This window comes from Aspergillus glaucus, assembly GCF_001890805.1.
Source record: "Aspergillus glaucus CBS 516.65 unplaced genomic scaffold ASPGLscaffold_2, whole genome shotgun sequence".
Classification (NCBI taxonomy): domain Eukaryota; kingdom Fungi; phylum Ascomycota; class Eurotiomycetes; order Eurotiales; family Aspergillaceae; genus Aspergillus; species Aspergillus glaucus.
Window position 1 is genome coordinate 721,711 of NW_019170454.1, and position 20,901 is coordinate 742,611.

The 20,901-nt window shown below is 49.0% G+C and overlaps 13 protein-coding genes across 13 annotated transcripts; 7 read left to right on the plus strand and 6 right to left on the minus strand.

Annotated features, from left to right (window-relative positions):
* Positions 1-5: 5 nt before the first annotated feature.
* Positions 6-185, minus strand: ASPGLDRAFT_117306 (uncharacterized protein; the record flags this gene model as incomplete). Its single annotated transcript, XM_022539857.1, has 1 exon — positions 6-185. A coding segment is annotated over one exon (180 nt), but the record flags the coding sequence as incomplete, so codon positions are not given.
* A 110-nt stretch (positions 186-295) lies between these two features.
* ASPGLDRAFT_42071 (uncharacterized protein) lies at positions 296-863 on the minus strand. The gene is made up of 2 exons (XM_022545539.1): positions 711-863; positions 296-655 (listed from the first exon to the last, which is right to left on the minus strand). Exons 1-2 carry the CDS (start codon positions 848-850, stop codon positions 373-375), a joined length of 423 nt encoding a protein of 140 aa, XP_022405170.1. The 5' UTR covers positions 851-863; the 3' UTR covers positions 296-372.
* A 141-nt stretch (positions 864-1,004) lies between these two features.
* Positions 1,005-2,322, minus strand: ASPGLDRAFT_54543 (uncharacterized protein; the record flags this gene model as incomplete). The annotated part of the gene is made up of 2 exons (XM_022548087.1): positions 1,005-1,997; positions 2,317-2,322. 2 exons carry the CDS (start codon positions 2,320-2,322, stop codon positions 1,017-1,019), a joined length of 987 nt encoding a protein of 328 aa, XP_022405171.1. The 3' UTR covers positions 1,005-1,016.
* A 426-nt stretch (positions 2,323-2,748) lies between these two features.
* On the plus strand, positions 2,749-4,579 carry ASPGLDRAFT_141043 (MFS transporter). The gene is made up of 4 exons (XM_022541719.1): positions 2,749-2,857; positions 2,917-3,162; positions 3,225-4,061; positions 4,125-4,579. Exons 1-4 carry the CDS (start codon positions 2,785-2,787, stop codon positions 4,391-4,393), a joined length of 1,425 nt encoding a protein of 474 aa, XP_022405172.1. The 5' UTR covers positions 2,749-2,784; the 3' UTR covers positions 4,394-4,579.
* Positions 4,580-5,104: 525 nt separating this feature from the next.
* ASPGLDRAFT_63369 (uncharacterized protein) lies at positions 5,105-6,609 on the minus strand (the record flags this gene model as incomplete). The annotated part of the gene is made up of 7 exons (XM_022548651.1): positions 5,105-5,415; positions 5,461-5,607; positions 5,711-5,903; positions 5,956-6,168; positions 6,240-6,381; positions 6,415-6,527; positions 6,595-6,609. The coding sequence occupies 7 exons, from the start codon at positions 6,607-6,609 to the stop codon at positions 5,105-5,107; spliced, it is 1,134 nt and encodes a 377-aa protein (XP_022405173.1).
* A 102-nt stretch (positions 6,610-6,711) lies between these two features.
* On the minus strand, positions 6,712-7,815 carry ASPGLDRAFT_162904 (uncharacterized protein). The gene is made up of 2 exons (XM_022542523.1): positions 7,735-7,815; positions 6,712-7,666 (listed from the first exon to the last, which is right to left on the minus strand). The coding sequence occupies exons 1-2, from the start codon at positions 7,802-7,804 to the stop codon at positions 6,831-6,833; spliced, it is 906 nt and encodes a 301-aa protein (XP_022405174.1). The 5' UTR covers positions 7,805-7,815; the 3' UTR covers positions 6,712-6,830.
* Positions 7,816-8,290: 475 nt separating this feature from the next.
* Positions 8,291-10,786, plus strand: ASPGLDRAFT_79021 (uncharacterized protein; the record flags this gene model as incomplete). The annotated part of the gene is made up of 5 exons (XM_022549998.1): positions 8,291-8,359; positions 8,543-9,104; positions 9,156-9,511; positions 9,690-10,424; positions 10,474-10,786. The coding sequence occupies 5 exons, from the start codon at positions 8,291-8,293 to the stop codon at positions 10,531-10,533; spliced, it is 1,782 nt and encodes a 593-aa protein (XP_022405175.1). The 3' UTR covers positions 10,534-10,786.
* ASPGLDRAFT_42075 (uncharacterized protein) lies at positions 10,529-11,569 on the minus strand. The gene is made up of 5 exons (XM_022545540.1): positions 11,462-11,569; positions 11,275-11,388; positions 11,107-11,223; positions 10,705-11,047; positions 10,529-10,648 (listed from the first exon to the last, which is right to left on the minus strand). The coding sequence occupies exons 1-4, from the start codon at positions 11,535-11,537 to the stop codon at positions 10,740-10,742; spliced, it is 615 nt and encodes a 204-aa protein (XP_022405176.1). The 5' UTR covers positions 11,538-11,569; the 3' UTR covers positions 10,529-10,648; positions 10,705-10,739.
* A 755-nt stretch (positions 11,570-12,324) lies between these two features.
* Positions 12,325-14,501, plus strand: ASPGLDRAFT_712796 (translation initiation factor 4B). The gene is made up of 7 exons (XM_022549548.1): positions 12,325-12,436; positions 12,508-12,564; positions 12,660-12,704; positions 12,769-12,771; positions 12,843-12,908; positions 12,972-13,253; positions 13,321-14,501. Exons 1-7 carry the CDS (start codon positions 12,433-12,435, stop codon positions 14,328-14,330), a joined length of 1,467 nt encoding a protein of 488 aa, XP_022405177.1. The 5' UTR covers positions 12,325-12,432; the 3' UTR covers positions 14,331-14,501.
* On the plus strand, positions 14,453-15,032 carry ASPGLDRAFT_712791 (uncharacterized protein). Its single transcript, XM_022549547.1, has 2 exons — positions 14,453-14,734; positions 14,790-15,032. Exons 1-2 carry the CDS (start codon positions 14,581-14,583, stop codon positions 14,948-14,950), a joined length of 315 nt encoding a protein of 104 aa, XP_022405178.1. The 5' UTR covers positions 14,453-14,580; the 3' UTR covers positions 14,951-15,032.
* Positions 15,033-15,375: 343 nt separating this feature from the next.
* ASPGLDRAFT_141053 (MFS transporter) lies at positions 15,376-17,574 on the plus strand. Its single transcript, XM_022541720.1, has 7 exons — positions 15,376-15,516; positions 15,568-15,588; positions 15,644-15,701; positions 15,755-15,814; positions 15,871-16,156; positions 16,217-16,571; positions 16,619-17,574. Exons 1-7 carry the CDS (start codon positions 15,418-15,420, stop codon positions 17,156-17,158), a joined length of 1,419 nt encoding a protein of 472 aa, XP_022405179.1. The 5' UTR covers positions 15,376-15,417; the 3' UTR covers positions 17,159-17,574.
* A 272-nt stretch (positions 17,575-17,846) lies between these two features.
* On the plus strand, positions 17,847-19,247 carry ASPGLDRAFT_71524 (uncharacterized protein). Its single transcript, XM_022549558.1, has 2 exons — positions 17,847-18,234; positions 18,292-19,247. The coding sequence occupies exons 1-2, from the start codon at positions 18,033-18,035 to the stop codon at positions 18,882-18,884; spliced, it is 795 nt and encodes a 264-aa protein (XP_022405180.1). The 5' UTR covers positions 17,847-18,032; the 3' UTR covers positions 18,885-19,247.
* A 146-nt stretch (positions 19,248-19,393) lies between these two features.
* Positions 19,394-20,846, plus strand: ASPGLDRAFT_42080 (Gfo/Idh/MocA family protein). The gene is made up of 5 exons (XM_022545541.1): positions 19,394-19,459; positions 19,514-19,539; positions 19,608-19,834; positions 19,882-20,165; positions 20,220-20,846. The coding sequence occupies exons 1-5, from the start codon at positions 19,417-19,419 to the stop codon at positions 20,732-20,734; spliced, it is 1,095 nt and encodes a 364-aa protein (XP_022405181.1). The 5' UTR covers positions 19,394-19,416; the 3' UTR covers positions 20,735-20,846.
* Positions 20,847-20,901: the final 55 nt, after the last annotated feature.

A 20,901-nucleotide genomic window follows, 5' to 3' on the forward strand; every position in this document is an offset into this window, starting at 1 on the left:
CAGTCAACAAGAGAAATACCATGCTCATCAAACCAATTCTTAATAATATTGGCTGTATGTATGGGAGCATTATCTTGCATGAATTCCATACCAGATTCCCATATAACAGGTAGATAATCCTCAATAATTTCCAAATAGGAGCGTGAAGAATACCCTCTTTGAGCAGATTCCTCATCCCGACTCATTCAATAGATTTCAGTATGGCCACCACCCCAGATCGCTGCCCAAATCATGATAGATATTCCTTTGCTTTTGGTGTATGGAATGATATGCTTTTTTTTTTTTTTTTTTCCATTTTTCATTGAAGTGGTTGAGCCGCCATACCCATTGATTATTCTTCCCTTTGCCAAGCTCAACAGAGCATTCATCACTCTATATGATCTTGCTCCACTGCTCATATGTCCAATCCTTGCGCATGTATGCCCATTCATAGCGTAGTTTAGCTATTTCCTCAGTTAACTGAGGTCTTTTTTGTGCTCTCCAGTGGCCATACCCAGATTCTTTTAACATGCGTGCAACAGTGCGTGTAGAAATGGGCATCCCAAGTAATTTGCAGATATCTTCAGTTCTGATAAAGGGATCCCGCTTGATTTGTAAAAGAATATATTGCTTACCAGCATCAGAAAGGATATCTGGCCGTCCAATGCGAGGAGAACTAGTGCCAGTGGTGGAGGACTGATGTTTGAATGATGGTTTGAATTGTTGTATACAGTAAATTCATTTCGCACTGAATATCGGCCTTTTTCTGGCCTGCAAGGAATCGGCCAACTATAATTCCCCGTTTGAAAGGTTCTAATTCCTTTCTATTAGTTCTATTAGAACTAGTAGATCGTAAAGGGGCGCGAGGCATGGTGTAGGTGGTTGAAAAGAGGATGGACAATATCAAGTGGCGCGTCGCGCAACGCGGAATTACGTAGACTTTTGTCAGATGACTGTACGTCAGCTACATCTCACCGCTGCTTCAAACCAAAGAAAGAATAGTTTGTATACACAAACACCATGTTATTATAAGTATACTATAGCTTTGATATCACCTTACTGTAATTCCACACATTCGGTTCCACATAAACACCGATCCTCCCCTTAATAGAATATCGTATTGGCACCAACCCACGGGGGACCACGACATCGATGTGGTCGAGATTTTTTTGGCCTGATTCTTGTAGCGAAAAAGAAGCACTGGACTCAAAAGTCGATCCCCGTCCATTGTTGCCATTGTTTGCTCTGCCCCGCACCAACATGCTCTGTCGGGCAACTTTAATAACTTTGCCACCCAGCCGGAGATGTTTGCGCAGCCATGGGTCAAACGGCTTGCTCGTTGCAGGCTCTAGGCCGGGATCATCCTTGTGGTGGTGGTCATTGTTGTTGTTGTTGTTGTTGTTGTTGTTGTTGTTGTTGTTGTTGTTGTTGTTGTTGTTGTTGTTGTCGCCGCTGCTGCTGTCGTCGGCCGTCCATTGGATATAGTCCGCTATGTCGACATGAGGATGCTTGGGCTTCATCGTGGGCCGCAGTGGCACGACCAGCGTCCGAAGTCCCTCTGCTATCCCTTTCTGGCGACGATCCGGTCGGACGGAGACTAACACTGCTGATAGGGCATTTGGCGGGGATTTGGATTGACTAGTTGCAACATCCTTCTGTTGCTCTGGGCCAAGGATGAGTGGCTCTAACAGCAGACCTTCTCGAGCAAGACACTGCTGCACCCCGCGTGCAAGGACCGTATCAAAGCCACCATCTGGAAGGGTATTCAGCACCTTGCGGTTCTGGGAGACCACTTCATCAGGGTGGAGGGTAGCGACTTCCGGCCAAAAGAACGGGGCAGATCGACCAAGTCCAACTATATGGTGGTCGCCTGCTGAATCGCGCTCCACCGCAAGGAATTGAAAACGTTTGAGGTAGTCGAGCCGCGATAGAAATGGTTGGAAAATCTGGACGAAAAGATCTTGAGGAATAAATTCTGGCCATTCATGATGCAGCGGATGGTCTGGCTCTTCGAGTGCCTTGGCGATGTCAGGGCGGTTGCTCCGGTGGTGCGTCCATGGATGTGGCAATCATGATGATGGTGTGGAATGGTGAAAAAGGGAAGCGAGGATATTTAGAACCATAACTATTTGTTTATGCACTCCGAGACAGATCGACTATATTCAGCTTTATTCAACTAGCATCACTGAGCTGTGCATGTACAGTGGTAGGAGCCAATAGGGGGCCATGAACCAATGCGCCACCTTGCAGCAGGGTTGTAATATCATTTTAGACCGACATAACTAAGGAACAATGGTTATATAGCAGCTCGTATTGCGTCAAGCTGGTTCTTCATACCGACATCCGCATTGCTATATTGCGTAGAATACACAACAGCAGTCACTTCTGTAGTCATTTCACACCACGTGCTGGACTTGGTCAGTGATGCGGATCGAAGAGCCATGAAGCGCAGTATGCTAGAACCAGTTGAGTGTCTCGGGGAGATATTGACATCTCCATATCTCTCCTTATCAAGTGATCTCAAATACAAGTATTATTGCACCAATCAGCTCAAGTAATCAGATCTCGGATCACCGATAAAGTTAGAAAATATATGGGGCGCCCACAGTCCCGGAAGCGGGTCCGAGACGGCGTAATACGGCCTGTAATTTAATATACCATCAGCAAATCGCATTTGAATATGTGGGGGGTCATGTGATTGCTATTGAGGCTGAACTTTTGCTCTCTTTTTCAGCTCTCTTCATTTTTCTTCAACATCTCCAATTAAACTTCACAGTAATCATAGCGCTCGAACACACTGAGAAGATGCCTTGGGGCTATCGTTGGCGCGCCTCCCGATGGCTGATATTCTCGACAATGACCGTTGCTTTGTTTGCAGGTAAGATCTTCATCTGATAGCTGATAGTCCCGGGATGTTTCACTAATCGCGGAATACAGAGACGTTCCTATTTGGATTTCTAGTTCCCATACTAAGCTACATGCTGGAGGGTCGTTTGCATCTCGATCCCTCCCGAACACAACCTCTCACCTCGACTTTGTTTACTGTCCACGGTTTTTTTGGGCTCATCTCTGCTCCCGTTATAGCACATTTTGCCGATAAGTCACCGAATCGGAAAATACCTCTCTTGATTGCTCTGGCGGGATGTTTCGTGGGCACTCTAATGATTGCATTGACTCACTCGCGTATGTCGCCGCCTTCTCTTTTAACACCGACAATGGTTTCTTGCGCTGACAATACTGAACAGTCGTAATTCTTTTCATTGGACGCATTTTCCAAGCAATTTCGGGATCTGCAGCATGGGTGGTCGGCTTTGCTGTGTTGTCGGATATAGTTCCCGTTCACGATCTGGGTAAAACCATGGGAATTGCCATGTCATTCGTGACTGCCGGTATTGTAGGAGGTCCCATGGTTGGCGGTACCATGTTTCAGCTGTTTGGGTACTGGCCAGCCTGGTCAGTTCCACTCATAGTGCTGGTGCTCGACATCATCGCCCGTCTGATCATGATTGAACCGCGCACTCTGCAACCTTCTCCGTCATATTCTGGAAAGCCCGACAGTACTCCTGGAGAGACAACGGGCTTGCTTTCGGGGGACTCTCCCAGTAACGCGCAAGATATTCATGAGAATGTCGATGATGAGACTGCTCTGGAACCACCTAGTGCTCCTCGTGGATTCTATCGCGTTATGCTCCGTGAACCGCGCGTGTGGACCGGATTAGCAAGTTTATTGATGACTTCTAGCCTCATGTCCAGCTTCAATAACACGCTCCCCGCACACCTCCGGGATGCCTTTGGTTGGGGAAGTTTGCCAATCGGAATGATGTTCCTCTGCTTGCAGGCCCCGTCCATGGTTTTGGGAGGTCCGTTTGGAATGATCCGGGATCGCTGTGGCTTGCGCATTCCCAATGCCATCGGCTGGTTCTTATCAGCTCCTCTACTCTGGCTATTGGGTATTGCAGGAAATCCGAATTTCCCGTGGGTTGGTGATGTTGTTCATGGAAAGTCTTTATTTACCTGTTGTATGGTTGGATTGGGCACAGCCTTGATTCTTGTGCGTGGTGCAGGTGCTATTCAAATGACATGTAAGATCCCTATTCCTTATAAGTTATCTAACAACAAATCCCTAACCCATCTTTGTATTACAGGCGTGGTAAGAGAGCTACAAGCCAAAGATCCCCTTATATTCGGACACCAAAGCGGCAGCTCGCGCGTCTTCTCCACGGCGGAAGTTGTTTATAGTCTTGGAATGACAATTGGGCCTATGATATCTGGTTTACTCTTTGAGAAGGTGGGCTTTCATTTAATGAACGTCGTCTTTGGTAAGTATAACCCTGATTTACATTCATTGTCTCCTGCTGATGTCGACAGCTATTACATGTGTTGTAATGGCCAGCCTTTCCTTTACATGGCTTGATGGTAAACCTGAGCCTCCAGTCTCCGAGTCTGAAGCTTAATTTACTGTATATAAAAAAATGAATTATCAGTAGTGGAACGAGTGCCAAAAGTTGGTTGGAATAAAATTCCACACTATACCCATATCTACCTTTGTGATTGACATCCCTGTTGCCATATCAAGTATTCTTTTTACATCATGTTCTGCATTCTTCAAAAATACAAGTCGGTGGTTCCGAGTACGCAGCTATGTCCAGCGGGGTCCCCGAGAACAAGACAGCCCTAACGCCAAGTTATCTACGGGCTAGTAAAAGCAGTATATTGTGTTATAAAGCAAATCTGATATGATGAACAGTGCTACTTCAGGGTCTACCTTAGTCGAAGTCTCAATTTTAATTAGACATTATTACGTACATTATCGGGAACCTGCAGGTTGATCTTCATTGCAGTGACAGGGAAGATTCTTATGGAAGATCTGGACTTGCTATACTATGCATAGGTAATGCGGTGCTCTATTGCGCATAGTAAGCATGCATTGATCCATACAAGTGCGAGTGCAAATGATTGCTGCTGCACGCGCCAGCCCAAAATAAACGATTCGTAATATATGAACGATGCCAAGCAACTACCTAGCAAACAAACAACATCTCAACGACGATCAATTCTCACAAACAACCGATGTGATCCACGAAGTCCCATCACTAACCGCATACAACCTACCAGGGCTGCATCGCTAAGCCCCCAGTCCCACAAACTGTCCATTGACAGCATGGTACGTCCCGACCTTATGGCATGGCACCGACTGTCCCGATCCAAGCGTCACGTCGTACAAGCGTTGGTTGACTTTGTGCCGTACGACATACAAGGTTAACCCCGGTTTCAGCTGGGTGTCTCGCAACTCTTCCAGTTTCGCTAGCCAGTCTGCATGGCTGAGCTGATCGCCAAACTGGATGCCATCACCTTTTCCACTACGGATTGGTTTGAGGATGTAATCGTCTTTCAGCTGTTCTGGTGAACGGGACTGGTCGATTAATTGCTCGAGTTCTGGTAGTCACGGAAGGATAGTGTGTGCGATGCCTTTCTCGAGACGCGCAGCCTGCTCAGCTGAGAGGATGTTTCTTGTTACCAATGAGTTTAGCTCTTGTAGGACGATTCCGCGCATTCTCTTGTCGTGCGTGAGGAGGATTGCCCGCATGTCATTGAAGTACCGGAGACTGATCTGCCGCTTCAGCTCGGCTGATAGTGCACAGAGCTCACGCTACTGAATCTCCAGGCCGAGTTGGTGAATTTCTTCGATTTTCTCTCCATGGCGGGAGGGCTGGTCTGGAGTAAGGCATACAGTATAGCTTGTAGCCATTATGCCCCTCCCGGTGAGGGACTACTCGGAGACTGTCAGGAGTAATCAATTGCGCCTTGATACCGAGAAGCTGGCAGAATTCCACAAACATGTGACTGTCGATACCACGCTCATTGCCCTTGACAATGTGCAGTGGCCGTCTGCGGTCGAATTGCCCCAGCAGTCCTCTCAGAATCTTGGAAAGAATTAGATCTCTGTATAGGCAAGGGCAAGCCAGTTTTACTTACCGTTCCCGGGTCTGCTGCATCAACAAGTCCTCTCTGCTCGAACGCCGAGTATGCTTCTTGACCAAACGCGGTGTGCATGTATCCATTCCAGCAGAAACGAGCATTGATCTCGCAAATGCGGAAGTTTTCAATGCCTAAATCCGCATCGTGCTCCAGAAGGAAATCCGGTCTCCAAAATCCTTGACACTCTTTGTACGGTCGTATTAGTTTGTTCTGGTGCAATCACTGTGATTGAAGAGTCAGATACTAGTTTCCATAAAAGCATTCTAAAAGAAACCACCTACACACAAGAAATTCTCCTCCTCCTCCTCCTCCTCCTCCTCCTCAGGCTCCAAGGGCATTTGTTCCGGAAACCGTGCCCCATCGTCCGTCCACCACCGCCCAATAATATCCTCAATGGCAAGATACAGAGCTTCGTGCAATTGGCTCAGTTAATCCAGATGCTGCTTCGTCACCAACACCGGATGGGGACAGGTAGAGTCGAATGATCCGTTTGGCCATGAGGAAGGCCAAATTTTGAGCTTGGACGCATATCTGTCTCGATTCTCTTTGTGGATGTTGGCATCGACGGTCTGCTGAAAGAGGGAAATAATCCTTTTTCTGCGGAGTCAGACAGATTTGTTGGAGTTGGTGGCTGACTCCAGGCTTTCTCATGTTGACTGGTAGATCCTTGGTTGGAGGAAGAGATATTGAGCAGACCATGTTCAGGAGGGCTATTTATACATCCCTACGCCAGACGAAGACTCTAATTTCTTTGTCGAGAATTATAATTTTGTATTAGGGTATTGTAAGTTTCGCTCCTATTTACGTCCTACTGCACAATAACAAACAATGCATTTCCTAATAGACGCGCATAACGAAATGATACCTGCACATCATGCACAAGACAAACCAGCCGAACCGAATGGCGTCGCATCCCACCGCACCCGCCGCAAATGTCGACGAGGATCTCTCAGTTCATTCCTGGCATGCAGCCATTGTCTGTTGTCCATCATGATGATCGATCCCCGTGAAAGACTCTGCGGCGTCAGATGAAGAGCCTGCTCCTCCGCATTTTTACCAGAAAGAACGTCTTTCAACTCCTCCAATGCCTTGGCCGCATTTTCTGTCAGGGGTTCGGTGATATCGTCTCGAAAACGCAATTGACAGCAGCCTGGATAAACTGCGAGCATATTACCCCTGATATGCTTCTGTCCATCTTCCTTGATAAATTCCGTGGGAACTGTAATCCGGTAATCATGGCTTGAAAGCCCGTTCTGCGCAAACGGGGAAAGCAGACGCAGGAGACGATCCACTTTCAACACCGACAGCGTTCCACCACCGCATCGATCAGGCTGCAGGACCTGCAGGGCAAAGTACCGTGGTGGGCTTTCTTCGTAGCTGCAGTCCGTGTGCCACTCAAACTCCTGCATGGTCTCCGATCTGGCCTGGTGGTCATGACTCTGAAAGCTCTCTGAGCTGGGTCGGACGTCCCAGAACCAGCCTCGTTCTGCGCTATGGGTTATGGGTAGGCCGTGATTATGGTGTTTGTGGAGGTTGGAGATCAGGGTCTGGAGGAAGTGGCTGTCGTCGTCTGCAAAGCCGAGTTGCAATTGGAGCATTCCCTTGTCTTGGAGGGCTTGGTTGACGGTGCTCAGATGCTTGGCTTGAGAGGCATACTCTAGGCTTGAGACGTTGATAAGAGGAACTAGGTCGGAGATGTTTTGATCTCCTGTTTATCAATTAGTCAGTATGTCAATGCATATGAATCTGCGAAGTCTCCGGTCTCGATGGACTTACTGATAGGAGCATTAACGCTCTTTGCAGCCCGGGCACCGGACGTAAAGAGGGAGCGAGCAAGTCGCTGCATCTTAATTGTAAATGAAACAATTTAGCAGGAGAGGATGCAACGCTCAACAATGATGCTCTATCTGGTGATTATTTAAATACACAGTCCCCGTACATGGCCTCGCGTGATACCTGACTAACTTACCCATCACTGAATATACAGGCCAGATCCCTGTTTCCTTGCCCATAATGTCACCATGTCTACTCCATGACTGGCTGCAGCTGAATATACTTGTATAGTCGGTGTCGTTTTATCGTATTCTGTGTGACCCAGATGTCACATTTGATCTCCACTAGTAATTAGACTAACTCAACACGGTGATAGCTGTCGATCCTCGGTGTGGATCTCTCCAGCTGAGCAGATCAATGTGATATTTGCCAAATTCCTCGAAAAACAAAAGAAAATGTATACCCCTGGGTAGATATATGTATATACATCCGCTCATGTATATGTGTGTAGCCTTGGATTCTCATCTTGGCTGGTCGACATTCAACCTCCTGCACCACGATGAAACGCGTCCTCGATGCTGCCTCCTGGGGCAACAGGCTAAAGGCCATCCTCGCATCTTCCTGCGTCGTATGTTTATTCTGGCTATCCCTATACTATCATCCCACGCGGTCTTTTGAGAACCCTCAATTGGCGCGCCGCTCATACCGAGCACAGCTTCCCTGAGATGAGCTTTTCGCCCTCGAAAAATTCCTACTCAACGTCCCAGACCCCGCCAAAACCCGGGAATGGAGCATCTAATACACCTCCCAGCCGCATTACCTGAGCCTTGGCCTTCCCCAAGGTCTCTGGACCCAGAGCAAATGGCAGGAATTCGGCGTCGGCGCGTCTATCAAAGACTACCCTGTCGACAACCCGGGGAACCCCTTTACCGTGCCCAAGTACAGTCGTTTTGCTATGCTCAGTCAGGATTCTGGAGGACGTGTGATCTACGAGGCGGGTCTCGTCGAGAACTCCACGGATGTGAATCCTGTAAGCGGAGAGGTCGTGATCGTGTCCCCATTTTTCAGCTTTTCGCCGAGCTGCAACCTCAACGCGTCTGTAGTGTATGCGAACTTTGGAACCGAGGAGGACTTTGGAGATCTGGCCCGCGCAAACGTCGGCGTCATTGGGAAATTGGTTCTTATCAAGGCCGGCAAGGCACAAGGTCGCCTTCTCGGCGATAATTTTCTCAAAACGGGCCTTGCGGGGTATATCACCTCTCCGGATCCCCAGCAGGATGGCGAATTTACTGAAGGCAACGGTTATCTGCCGTACCCAGATGGCCCGGCTCGAGCTCCATTAAGTGTCTTTCGGCAGAGTGGACCTCACACCTGTAATTATTTCCTGTCCCTGTTGATTTGAGTCTCTCCTCTGGCAGGATCAGATCCGAATGCATCATCCCCCGGTCCAGTGCCAGTACTGCCCATCTCATACACAGACGCAATCCCAATCTTGCAAGCTCTCAACGACCACGGACCGCGAGCTGACGAATTAGGAGACTTGTGGAAGGGCGGCCGACTGGGCTACAGTGGTGTCGAATATAACGTGGGTCCCACACCGTCCAATATTGTCCTGAATATGCATATCGAAATGGAAGAGACCCAGGCCATCGCCTACGACGTGGTCGGCACAATCAATGGTAATATTGAAGATGAAGTAGTGATCATCGGCAACCACCGCGATGCATGGGGTGCTGGCGCTGCAGACCCAAATAGCGGTTCCGCAATCCTGAGCGAGCTTGTCCGCGGCTTCGGCCTAGCTGTCCAGCTTGGCTGGCGGCCCCTCCGGACCCTTATCTCCATTATTTGGGACAGCTACAAGATGGGTTTCTGAGGCTCCATGCTGTGGGTGCAGGAGAATCTCCCGTGGCTGTCCAACCGAATAGTAGCCTACGTGGAAGCACCAAATGCCGTCTCAGGCCACCAATACTTCACCAAAGCCAGTCCTCTCCTGGGCTCACTATTCCGTAAAGTCACATCTCAGATCCCATCTCCCAATCATACTATTCCAGGCCAATCGGTGCTGGACCTCTGGGGTGGCTCGTTGGGGGCCACAGGGCGGCGGTGACGCTTCGATGTTTGTGCGCCAGTGCATCACCACAAGTGACTTCGGCTTCGAGCAGGGAGACCACGATCCTGTGTTCCATTGGCATAGCAGCTTCGACACGGTGGCCTGGATGGACAGATTTGGAGACCCCGGATTTCAATATCACATGGCGGCTGCGCGGGTTTGGGCTTTGCTCGCGGCACGGCTGGTAGAAAGTCCCGTGCATCCGTTCAATGTGGCCGAGTATGCAGTCACCCTGCGCCAGTACATCAGCCTTATTGAGGAGCAAGCAGATGAAACTTTGGGGTCTAGGCTCAGTTTTGAAACATTATACGATGATCTGTCACATCTCCATTCTGCCGCTGTGAAGTTTGATACGCTCGCCGTGGAGCTTCGGGAATCAGGCAGAATGGCATTCGACCACGAAGTGAAAACCGTGAATGCCAAGTACCGCATGTTTGAGCGTCAATTCTACAATGGAGAGGGCAACGGGGTGCAGCAGAGTGACAAGAGCATCGTCTTCCAGGATAGCTCGTACAAGGTCAATCAGCCTGGGTTTCCGGAGCTGGCAAACAACGTCGAGTCGGGGGGTTTGGATGAGGCTGAGGTGAGTGAGTCCACTAATCGAGAAAAGACCAGTGCTGGTAGAGGATTAGGAATGGTTAAACATTATCCAATCCAAGATAGAGGATGCAATCGGCCTTTTGGAGGGGTAGTGGTCGATTCGACTACTTGACTAAAAATAATCTTCAGGATTTCCATCTATTATTGTACATCTAGTCATCGTTAGTCACTATCGTCATTAATATAATATACACCTGCGAGTTTCTGCTAGACCCATGCCGTCAGACAAGATATTTCCCCGGTTTGTATATAGGGTCACTAACCACCATATCCAAGTTCTTGATGTATCAACGTCCGTCTAAGTACCCCGCGTTTTCGACACACCCTCTGTCCCAACAGCCTTGGCCTTTTCCAGTTCTTGAATCTTCTCGTCAAGGAGTGCGACTTCCGCCTCAATGCTTAGCACTTTCTCATTCAACATTCCCCGGTAATCGTCATCTGATAGTGACCTCAAAGGAACCCACTTCGAGTCCGCCAGTCGCTGGAGAAACGGTTTTGATGGAACATTTGCCTGCTCCATCTGCCACGTGTCAATTGCGTTGAAGGCGCTTTGGCCGACAAAACCTAGTAGTGAAAATACGATGGTTCCTGGGAGTAGACGGCCTCCTGTTGATTCTCTATCAGCCTCTCTCGTCCCAATAAGATTGATCGTTCTAGAAGCATACCCATCAGTCTGGTCACTCCTCCTCCGGCAATCCCGCCGGAAAGAGCGCTGACATATGACCTTTGTTTCGGGGTGGCCTTGTCTTCATAGTGCATGTTTAGGATATTACTCCTCAGCCCTGTTAGAGTTTAGTAACTGTTCAGGTAACAAATATGGAAAAGATACTCACACCAGAACGTAGTCCCGCAGGCAAACCAATGAATACCACATGAAATGGAATGAATCACTGGATGCGGAGAGCGAACAACACCAGCGGCGCCTCCATAGACAAGACCAGTGCAGCCTACACAAGTAAGCATGGCCTCTATATATAGATAGGCCTCCCAGAGCACCGGATAGAGGGATGAGAAACTAACCACTCACGGCTCCCACTTTCAATGATGACAACAAAGCATCTTCAAGATTGGCATTCTGATTCTGCTTTCCACTCATCTTGTGATTGTTGGATTACATCCCCTGTCGAAGACATCGGTTCTTTGCTGGACGTTGAAGTCCTTTTTCGCGATATAAAAAGTGCACGTGAGATCACGTGTTATTAGTAAGATATCGGATTTGGCAGGCATGTTGGGTACTTCTACATTGCCGGTAAAAAGGAGAAAGAAAAGAAAGATGAAAATGTCTTCATTCTTGGTGCTGTCAATTGGAATTACACATAAAAAAACTGTTATACAGCCTAAGCTAGGAAGTTATGGTTAATAGTACAGCAATCCTATTATGCTCTGGTTCGCTAAATCCAAAACGGAGAATAAAACATTGGGTTGAGCAGGATTCAAGCAGCATGTCATGTAAGGCCAATAAGGCTCTCTAATCTGTCAGTCCTTGTTTATAAGCATGCATATGTATCTATCAACTGCCGTACATTTTCTCTGGTGTTCCTATGTCGGTTAAATGGCCCGTCATTGGTGAGCACCACCACATCGACCACGCCAACAACTGGCATTCTGTGCCTCGAAACAGAGACTATAGAAGAATATACAAAGTATCAATAGTAATTTTTATTTCCTCTATACTAAAGAGCTGGTATACAACTCAAGCCCTATCGCACCAACCGTAACATCATACATTCAAAAATTATACCCGGCTTACATAAGCGGCCAACCAATCTGCACCCCTCTGTCTGCCTTCGTCCAACTTTCTCTACTTTTCCTTTGCTCTGCGCATCGTCGTCTTTCCAAATTTCACCAGAACTTCACTTTCTGAAATTATTCTAGCCGTCTTCCTTCTCGGGAGTCGCTTTTTACACTAGTTTCCAACCCTCTTGCGTCTGAACGAGACGCGCACAAAGAATCTCCGGCGCAGTCCAGATTCCCATCCAACAGCTACAAATATGGGTACGTCTATCCCACCCCTATGTCTAGGCCGGTATGCGATGAATAGACAGTACTGACTGGTTTGGTTATAGCGCCTCCCAAGCAGAAGGCCCAGAAGATGTCCATAGGGACTTTCTTGGCCGATGAGAGTAAGTGAGAAAAAAAAAAATTAAAAAAAAATAAAAATAAAAAAAAGTTTCCCGCGAGACTGAATGAGACAGAATGTCGGTGCTGACTATTTTAGCCCTTGGCTCTTGGGCCGATGAAATGGACGATCTCCCTTTGCCTGGTAAGTCACATCCACAACGATGTATTGAAATGTGATGATAGTTGCTGACAGTGATAATCTGCAGCCTGTATGTTTGATCCGCCCCTCTTCCCACCCCTTATCTTTTGTTGAAAGTTCCGATCTAAATGGTTTATATAGCCGTTCCGTCCATGGGCACTCGCCCGGCTCCGTCTGCGTCTGCTACGGGTTTCAACGGCTATTCTGGTATGAGACTTCCCCAACCGTCCCCATGAAACGGCATTGGCTGACTGATAAAATTTTGAATAGACCGCCCTTTCGCGATTAGAGAGCCTCTTCCTCTCCCTACCCAGCCTCCGTACACTGCGCACATCGGCAACCTTTCCTTCGATGCGACCTCCGCCGATGTTGAGGATCTCTTCGCGGGTTGCGATGTGACCAACGTCCGTGTTGTGGAGGATAAATTGACAAAGAGCCCTAAGGGATTTGGTTACGTCGAATTCGACACCGTCGATGGTTTGAAGAAGGCCTTGGACCTTTCTGGTGCTACTCTCCAGGGCAGATCGATCCGAGTCAGCATTGCGGAGCCTCGTATGTATCTTCGGTTTGCTTTTTTTTTTTTTTTTGAAGAATCTTTGCATACTGACAGCACGGATAGCCAAGGAACGTGATGTCAAGGAGTTTGACTGGACCCGCAGGGGCCCTCTCCCCGCCCCAGAGCCCGCTCAACGCCGTGTTCCTGACCGCTCCACATTTGGACGCGCCTTGGACAACGTTTCCGACGCTGGCAGCGACCGTCCATCCCGCCGCAACTTTGAATCTGACGGCAAGCCTCGCGACTTCGGCAACTGGGAGCGCAAGGGCCCTCTTTCTCCCGTTGGTGGTGCTCCTGCACCTAGGGAGGGCGGCCGTCGAAGCTCGCCTGCCCCCGCTTGGGGCGAAGGACGCTCTCAGGAGGGCTCCAGACCCCCGCGCCGTGAACTCCAAGAACGTACTCCCACTGCGGCCGAACTTGACAACTCGTGGAGATCGAAGATGCGGCCCGACGCGCAAACCAGCAACCCCCCTTCGCCTGCTGCTACTCCTGCGTCTCCCGCAGCTGCTCCTGCGGCCCCTGCGGCCCCTGCCAGTCGTCCCAGGTTGAACCTTCAGAAGCGTACCGTTACGCAGGAAGTCCTCAGCCCCGCTTCCGGCACCGAATCGAAGGCAAGTCCATTTGGTGGTGCGAAGCCAATCGACACTGCTACTCGCGAGAAGCAAGTGGAGGAGCGCCGCCAGGTTACGCTTCGCCAGAAGAAGGAAGCAGATGATAAGACCAAGGCGGAGAAAGCTGAGAAGGCGGAGAAGCAGCGCGCTTCTAAGGAGCAGGCCAAGGCTGAGAAGCCCGAATCGAACGAAAAGGAGGGTGGTGACGTGCCTCAGGGTGGCAAGAACTTTGACATCCTCCGACGTACCGGTGAGGAAGAGAGTGGAATGGCCGCTGACCAGGAACCCGCGGAGGAAGCTGCCAAGGCTACTACTGCACCGCAGGAGGCTCCTGCCGCTCAATCCAACGGCAACTGGAGAAGCGGACCGGCCGAGGCCGAAGCTGCTGGTGAGGACGAGGGCTGGAGCACCGTTAGCGCGCGGCAGCGCAGTAACCGCCGTGGAGGTCGCGCACATGCATAGATCTATTCATTTCCTTGACTTTTTCGATACCCTGAACAGTGTCGCCATTTGATTCCAGAACGCGGGGAAAACACTTTGACTGTTTTTCTTTTATCGTCCGGGGTGCTTTTTCCGAAAAGCTCTTGCTATCTGCGATGGCGGAGAGGTTTTGGTTAATGTTGGTGGCTATTTGTTCAAATTTCCGATCATCTGCGCTCTTCTCTGATTCTCCGACCTTGTCTTGGTTCACGATTCTCTTGCTGGGCTGGGGATGATTTTAATCCTTTGCTACAGTTCCGGGCACGTCGAAAAGTTTCTCATTTATTCTCTTTTGTGTTTGAGTGTTTCTGACCCTAGCTCTCTCGATGTTATGTATGCACTTGACGACCATTATGGCCGATGTGATGGAGGAACTCGTATTCTATGTTGTCTTATGAGATTTTGTCCGTTTCACAGCTGTCAATTTATCTCCTTTGTCTTTTTTTTCCTTTTCGGTTGTCTGTCTTGTCATGTTCGGGATGGGAGATGGCGTGTGGAGTCCTAATTGTTCTTGTTCCATGTCCTTCCTGTTGACGAGACAGCATGCAATAAATGTTACCGTTTCTACTCTGTACATGTCCGTCGTAGCATCTTACATATAACGTATAATATAGGATGAACGTGTGCACAAGTCCCTGCATCGTGATCGCTGCAGGGCTACTATGCACCATGTACAGACGGATCGACGGATATAACTAGTTAGTTACTGACGAAGATTAGTCATCTATCAGCAGATCTTCAGCTTTTTCACATGGCAAATAAGCATTAGAAAGAGAAGCAAGAGTACAGATACTTGAAGGCATCCTTGTCCGGGGCTGAGACCAATAGCCACCAGACCAATTGATTCACCGGGGCTGACGGGGGAGGGGCTGCGCTGAGCTGAACCAGTATTCTGTACTGTAGAGATAAATGGAGCCCGCGGGCACCGCATTTATAACTTTATTTTTACTTTTTTACTGTGAACCTGTGCCTCTTGTGTGCGGGGCAGATACAGGAACCTGGGATACAGGCTCTCTCTCTCTCTCTCTCTCTCTGTGTGTGTGTGTGTGTGTGTGTGTATAGATGCAAAATGGAGAGTTGCGGCAATGACCCTACAAGGCCGTGGAAGCTAGAGTTTCGCTCGTCGAAGAGGTTTGTGATTTGGGTCGTTTCGGTTGGGGTTTTTACGGTATACCTGTAGTCCAGGGACTGTGTTTGAGCGGGGCTAATGTGTGTTTAGGATGTTTTTATCTATGGTATGGTGAGATTGCGTTCTCGCTTCTATCATAGCAGTATGGCGCAGGCTGACTATATAGGTCGTGCCTATTCTACCGGTTGTGCTGAAGACTCGTATTGGGATCCCGGATGAACAGTGTATGCGTCCTTCTCTATGTCATACAAGATAGATAACTTACCCTAACCAACAGTACAAAGATGGATGTCCATCCTCCTCGCAGCATTCGGCTGCGCCATCTTCATCGGCTCTCGTAAGTCCACCTTACCCCTCCCATACACCCATCGCAACCAAACCTAACAAGCACAGCAATATCCGGCTACTTCGCCGATAAAGGCACATCGCGCAAATCCCCCTTCATAATCGGCCTGCTCTCCCTCGCCGGCTCAACAGTGATGTTCTGGTTCGCCCGCACCATTGCATCCCTAGTCATCGCGCGGGTCCTGCAGGGCTTATCCGCTGCAGTGGTGTGGACGGTTGGACTTGCGCTTGTTGTTGATACGGTGGGGAAGGAGCAGGTTGGGGGTGCTATGGGGTGGGTTAGTATGGGGATGACGGTCGGGACTGTGTTTGGGCCATTTATGGGTGGGATTTTGTAAGTTCTCACCGTAACTGGGGTTATATGGGCTTATATGGGGATGGCTAATGGGAGTAGGCTGTCTCGCGCGAGTTATCATGCTGTGTTTGCGGTTGCGATTGCGTTGGTTGGGATTGATATTCTGCTGAGATTGGTGATGATTGAGCAGAGGAGTGCGAGGAAGTGGATTCAACCACAGTTGGTGGCAGAGACGGACGCATTAATCGGTGCTGGTTCCGAGTATGAATCTTTTGGAGATGATGCACCATCGCCATCTGAGTCTTGCGAGGATCTTATCAGAGATGGTGGTGAGCCTGTGAATGCGAAATCATCACCGTTGCCGGGAATGGTGCGGTTGATGTGTTCGGGCAATTTGCTTCTCGTTTTCGCAGCGACAGTCGTGAATGCCAGTTTATATGCGTCTTTTGACTCGGTATGTATAGCCTGCTGCTGTTGTTGATTGCCTGGCTAACATCTCAGGTCCTTCCCCTCCATATCATGAGAACATTCGACTGGGGCCCGCTAGGTGTCGGTCTCTGCTTTCTTCCTCTATTCACACCATCTTTCCTTTCAGCCGTGATAGGCGGTGCCGTCGACCGCTACGGCGCACGAACAATCGCTGTCCTGGGCTTCCTTATAAGCTTCCCCATTTTCGTCCTCCTACGAATTATAACCACAAACAGCGCTCACGACAAAGTCTTCCTGGTAGTTTTCCTCTTCTTCGCCGGTCTTGCCAGTGTCCTGCAAATGGTCTCTCTCATGGTCGAAGTGCATTACATTGTCGAGAGCATTGAAAGCGAGCACCCCGGTCTATTTGGACATCAGGGCGGTACAGCTCAAGCATATGGATTGTATAATGTAGCCTGGTCGGGCGGACAAGTGCTAGGGCCATTGCTTGCTGGTTTCCTGGTCGAAAATAACGGATGGCAGACGATGGTTAGTGTGTTTGGGGTTATGAGTGGGGTGACTGCTATGGTTTTTCTGGGGGTGTATGGGTGGAAGGGACTTGGGAGGTCGTAAATTGCGCCAATTCCAGGTTAGTGATCTTCACAAGGCTTTCATCTAGGCGATATTGCAGGCGATTGGAAGTGATAGTATCCACCAACCGCGCGTATGCGGAGGCTGGGTTTCAGATTGCGACAGCGCTTGTCCTGCGACATATGTGAGGCACGATCGGGATCAGATAAACTTAATCGAGGGAGAATATATGCTGCAAGGGGTTTTTCGGGGACAAAGGGTCTTGTCCTTTGTGTGGTTGGCGTGGCTGGGGTTGTGTGGGAATATATACAGGGCCGATGTCGATAAATAGTCGGGAGACTTTCGCAGGGCGGCTTTGATATAATAGCCCGTTTATATCCCTACGGAATACGAATTATGAGGCTATGATATGATGACAATACTGCAGAATGGATACAATACTACTGTCAGATGACTCGTCACATCAGCATTGTATAGATGCATTATCATACAGTAGCAGCAACGGCGCGATCCACACGTGTCGGACATTTCTTTTTTACTAGTAAAGGCTATAAAGAATAGCCATAAAGAATGGAAGATTAAGGAACAATTCAGGAGACTGTCTCATAATAAATGCCAGAATCCAAATAATAACATATGTCTACAAGAATAGCAGCACTATTATTATGCCCACTAGACCCGCCATCTCCATCCCCGACGGTACTCTTGTCAGCCTCCCCGGGCTGTCAGACATCCTTACATCTTCCCTTTCTTCCCTTCTTATCCTCTCTGGTTCTCTCTTCTCTGTGATTTTGAAATAGTGACCAGCCTTCAAATACTAATCCAACCTCCATCCAACCGGCAGTAACCAGGGCCGTTCCGTGGTTCTGCCCGACCAAGAATCCTTTTAATTCCCCCCTCCGCCAGCATAACAACCATGTCAACAACGACAACCACGACCACCACTGCCCTTAATACGACGCTTATCGGCATGCCTACTGATATTACAGCTTCTGAGAAGCATTGTGGTCACGAGGGAGTCCTGTCGCAAGGCGAAATGGCGGCCGAAGAGGCCCAGCGGAGAATCAAGGAGTTAGAAGCGCAGGTTCAATTTCTCAAATTACAAAATACGGGGTCGGGTGAGTCCAAACCTCTCTTTAATCCTATCTACAATCATATTCATGCGGGTTGGACAGTCGAAAAACTCGCCGAGTACGACGAAGAAGTCCGCCGACTACGCTCCCAAGCCAGCGCCTACACACCGCGAACATCGCGATCCTCTCGATCATCCGACGACATGGATAAATCGCTATCACCAACCCAACTCCCAGCGTCCAATGGCCCCGTACAGCCACAACCGCAACAACAACAGAGCCGTTTTACCGCGCTAACGTCCTTCTTCCCGTACGGTCGTCGTCCTAGCGCTACACCTACGCCTCCGCCTCCACCAGCTTCAGCGCCGCCACAAACTCAATCCCACGTTATCCCCCCGTATCCTGGCCCCGATCCCGAAGAAACAATCCAATTGCAGAACGCGCTCAGTCGGGAACAAAACTTGCGCAAGGCGGCGGAGAACCAATTGTCGCAGGCGGCTACGGAACTGGAAGATTTGACGGCACAATTGTTCAGTCAGGCGAATGAAATGGTAGCGCAAGAGCGGAAAGCACGCGCACGGTTGGAGGAACGGGTTGCGGTGTTGGAACGAAGAGATGTTGAGAAGCGGACACGGCTTGATCGGTTGGAAAAGGCGATGCAGAGGGTGGAGAGGCTGAGGGCTATGGTCGGATAGCTCTCTCCTTTTGCCCCCCACCCTCCTCTACTTTCTTTTCTCTCTTTGACATGTCCCAGTTTGCATTGGTTGCATCGATTACATATATACCCCTCTACGCTTATTTTTCTCGACATGGGACATGAAACCAAATTGTTTTGATGGGTCACGGCGCGATGAACGATACGATCAGCATATTCAGGGAACAGGCGCATCGTGTTTATTGTTTTATCTAATTTGCTCTTTTCTTGTTTAACACTTTGTTACTGGCGCAGATTGTGGTTTCAGCATATTCTGATATTTGGTATTTGTTTACATGTATACTACACCCAGATTGATTCCCATTGATTGAATTATTTCTTTTGATCTACAAGTATATAGTACAGACAATCTACTCATCAATTCATAGTTAATTCTCTGATATGCACGATTTTTTGACAGATCACGGGACCCCACCTGACCCCGGATTCTGATAAGAGACGTTAGTTTCTATCGTGCCCTTCTCCATCCGTCATCATTTACATCCTACAGAACAGTTTAACTTGTAGCCATCATGCAGCATGACTTTAAGATTGGCATGGCCATTATAGGCAGCGGTACGTATCTCAATCAGAGAAGGAGAAACAAACCAATGCTAATACATATATCAGGGAACTTTGCCCGCGAGGAACACCTGGTACGCAAACAAACATCCAAAACCAGAACCTCTCGTTTATTCTTTACATCTAACGATGTCATTATCAGCCATCTATCATAGACTCCAGTGGTTGGGGCTGCGTCCTCAAAGCCGTCTACTCCCGCTCTCTGCAATCAGCCGAGAAACTGGCAGAGGGTATCCCAGCTACAGTGGAGAAGATAAAAAGAGAATATGGAAAAGTTCCAGATGTCGATATTTACTCTGATGACTCGGGCCCGGGGAAGGGGTATAAAGACTTGCTTGCCCGTGACGATATCATGGCTGTGACTATTGCGTATGCCTGCCATTTTCCAGTGTTTTGACAGTCGCTAATCCATGAAGTCTCCCGATTACGATCCAGCCGGAGTATATTCGATTGGCTATCCAGGCGGGGAAACATGTTTTCTCCGAGAAACCTATTGCCAAAGACGTTGCTACAGCTATTGATTTGATAAGATGGTATCGCTCCCAGACAGGTCCTGATCGGAAGATTCTATGGGCTGTGGGAGAGAACTGGCGATGGATGGACAAATACAAGAAAACGGCGGCTGAGGTCGGGCTCCATGGCCTGGATAGCTTCCGGGTGAAGGTGCACAGCATGATAAAGCCTGACTCCAAATATCACAGTAAGTTTAGAATCATTTCTCGTTTAGGCAAAGTTGATAACAACAACATCACAGAAACGGAGTGGCGCAGACATTCTGATTACCAAGGCGGGTTCCTCTTAGATGGCGGTGTCCATGTTATCGCCGCTATACGCCTAATCCTCAATGAAACTGCCCATGCTCATCCCCTGACTGAGGTTTCGGCGCAGTGCAGTCTGCGACAACCACATCTTGCGCCTATTGATACAATTCAAGCGACCTTAGGGACCAAGAACGGAACACAAGGGACCTTATCATTGTCGTATGGATCGGAGTCGAACGACCAGATCTACGAATTCAATTATGGTTCGAGTCCAATCACGCTTGATGGTGATACTCTCACAAATCAAGGGGAAATCGCTTTCAACGGCCGGGGTGTCACAAGTGAGATCCGTATCTTTGCCTATTCGATTCTGGAGAAGAGCGGAGTGGTGCACCAGTCAATGTCACCCGAGGAGGCATTAGCAGACCTGGAAGTCATGGAGAAGATGATCCAGAGCAGTGAACGCGGCGGCGGGAAGATGACATTAGAGTATCAAGTGTGGCATTAGACAAGACACTCCATAGACAGATGATGTATGCATTCCCAAAACGGAAATCAACCAATCACGTGCCTTGGCAGGGCTTCCCGCCCCAGCCCTAAAATCCCGATCGGGAAACGGCATCGCTTAGCGAGCCACTAGCGCGGCGGGCCACTCAGACTCGCTCCAACTGGGCT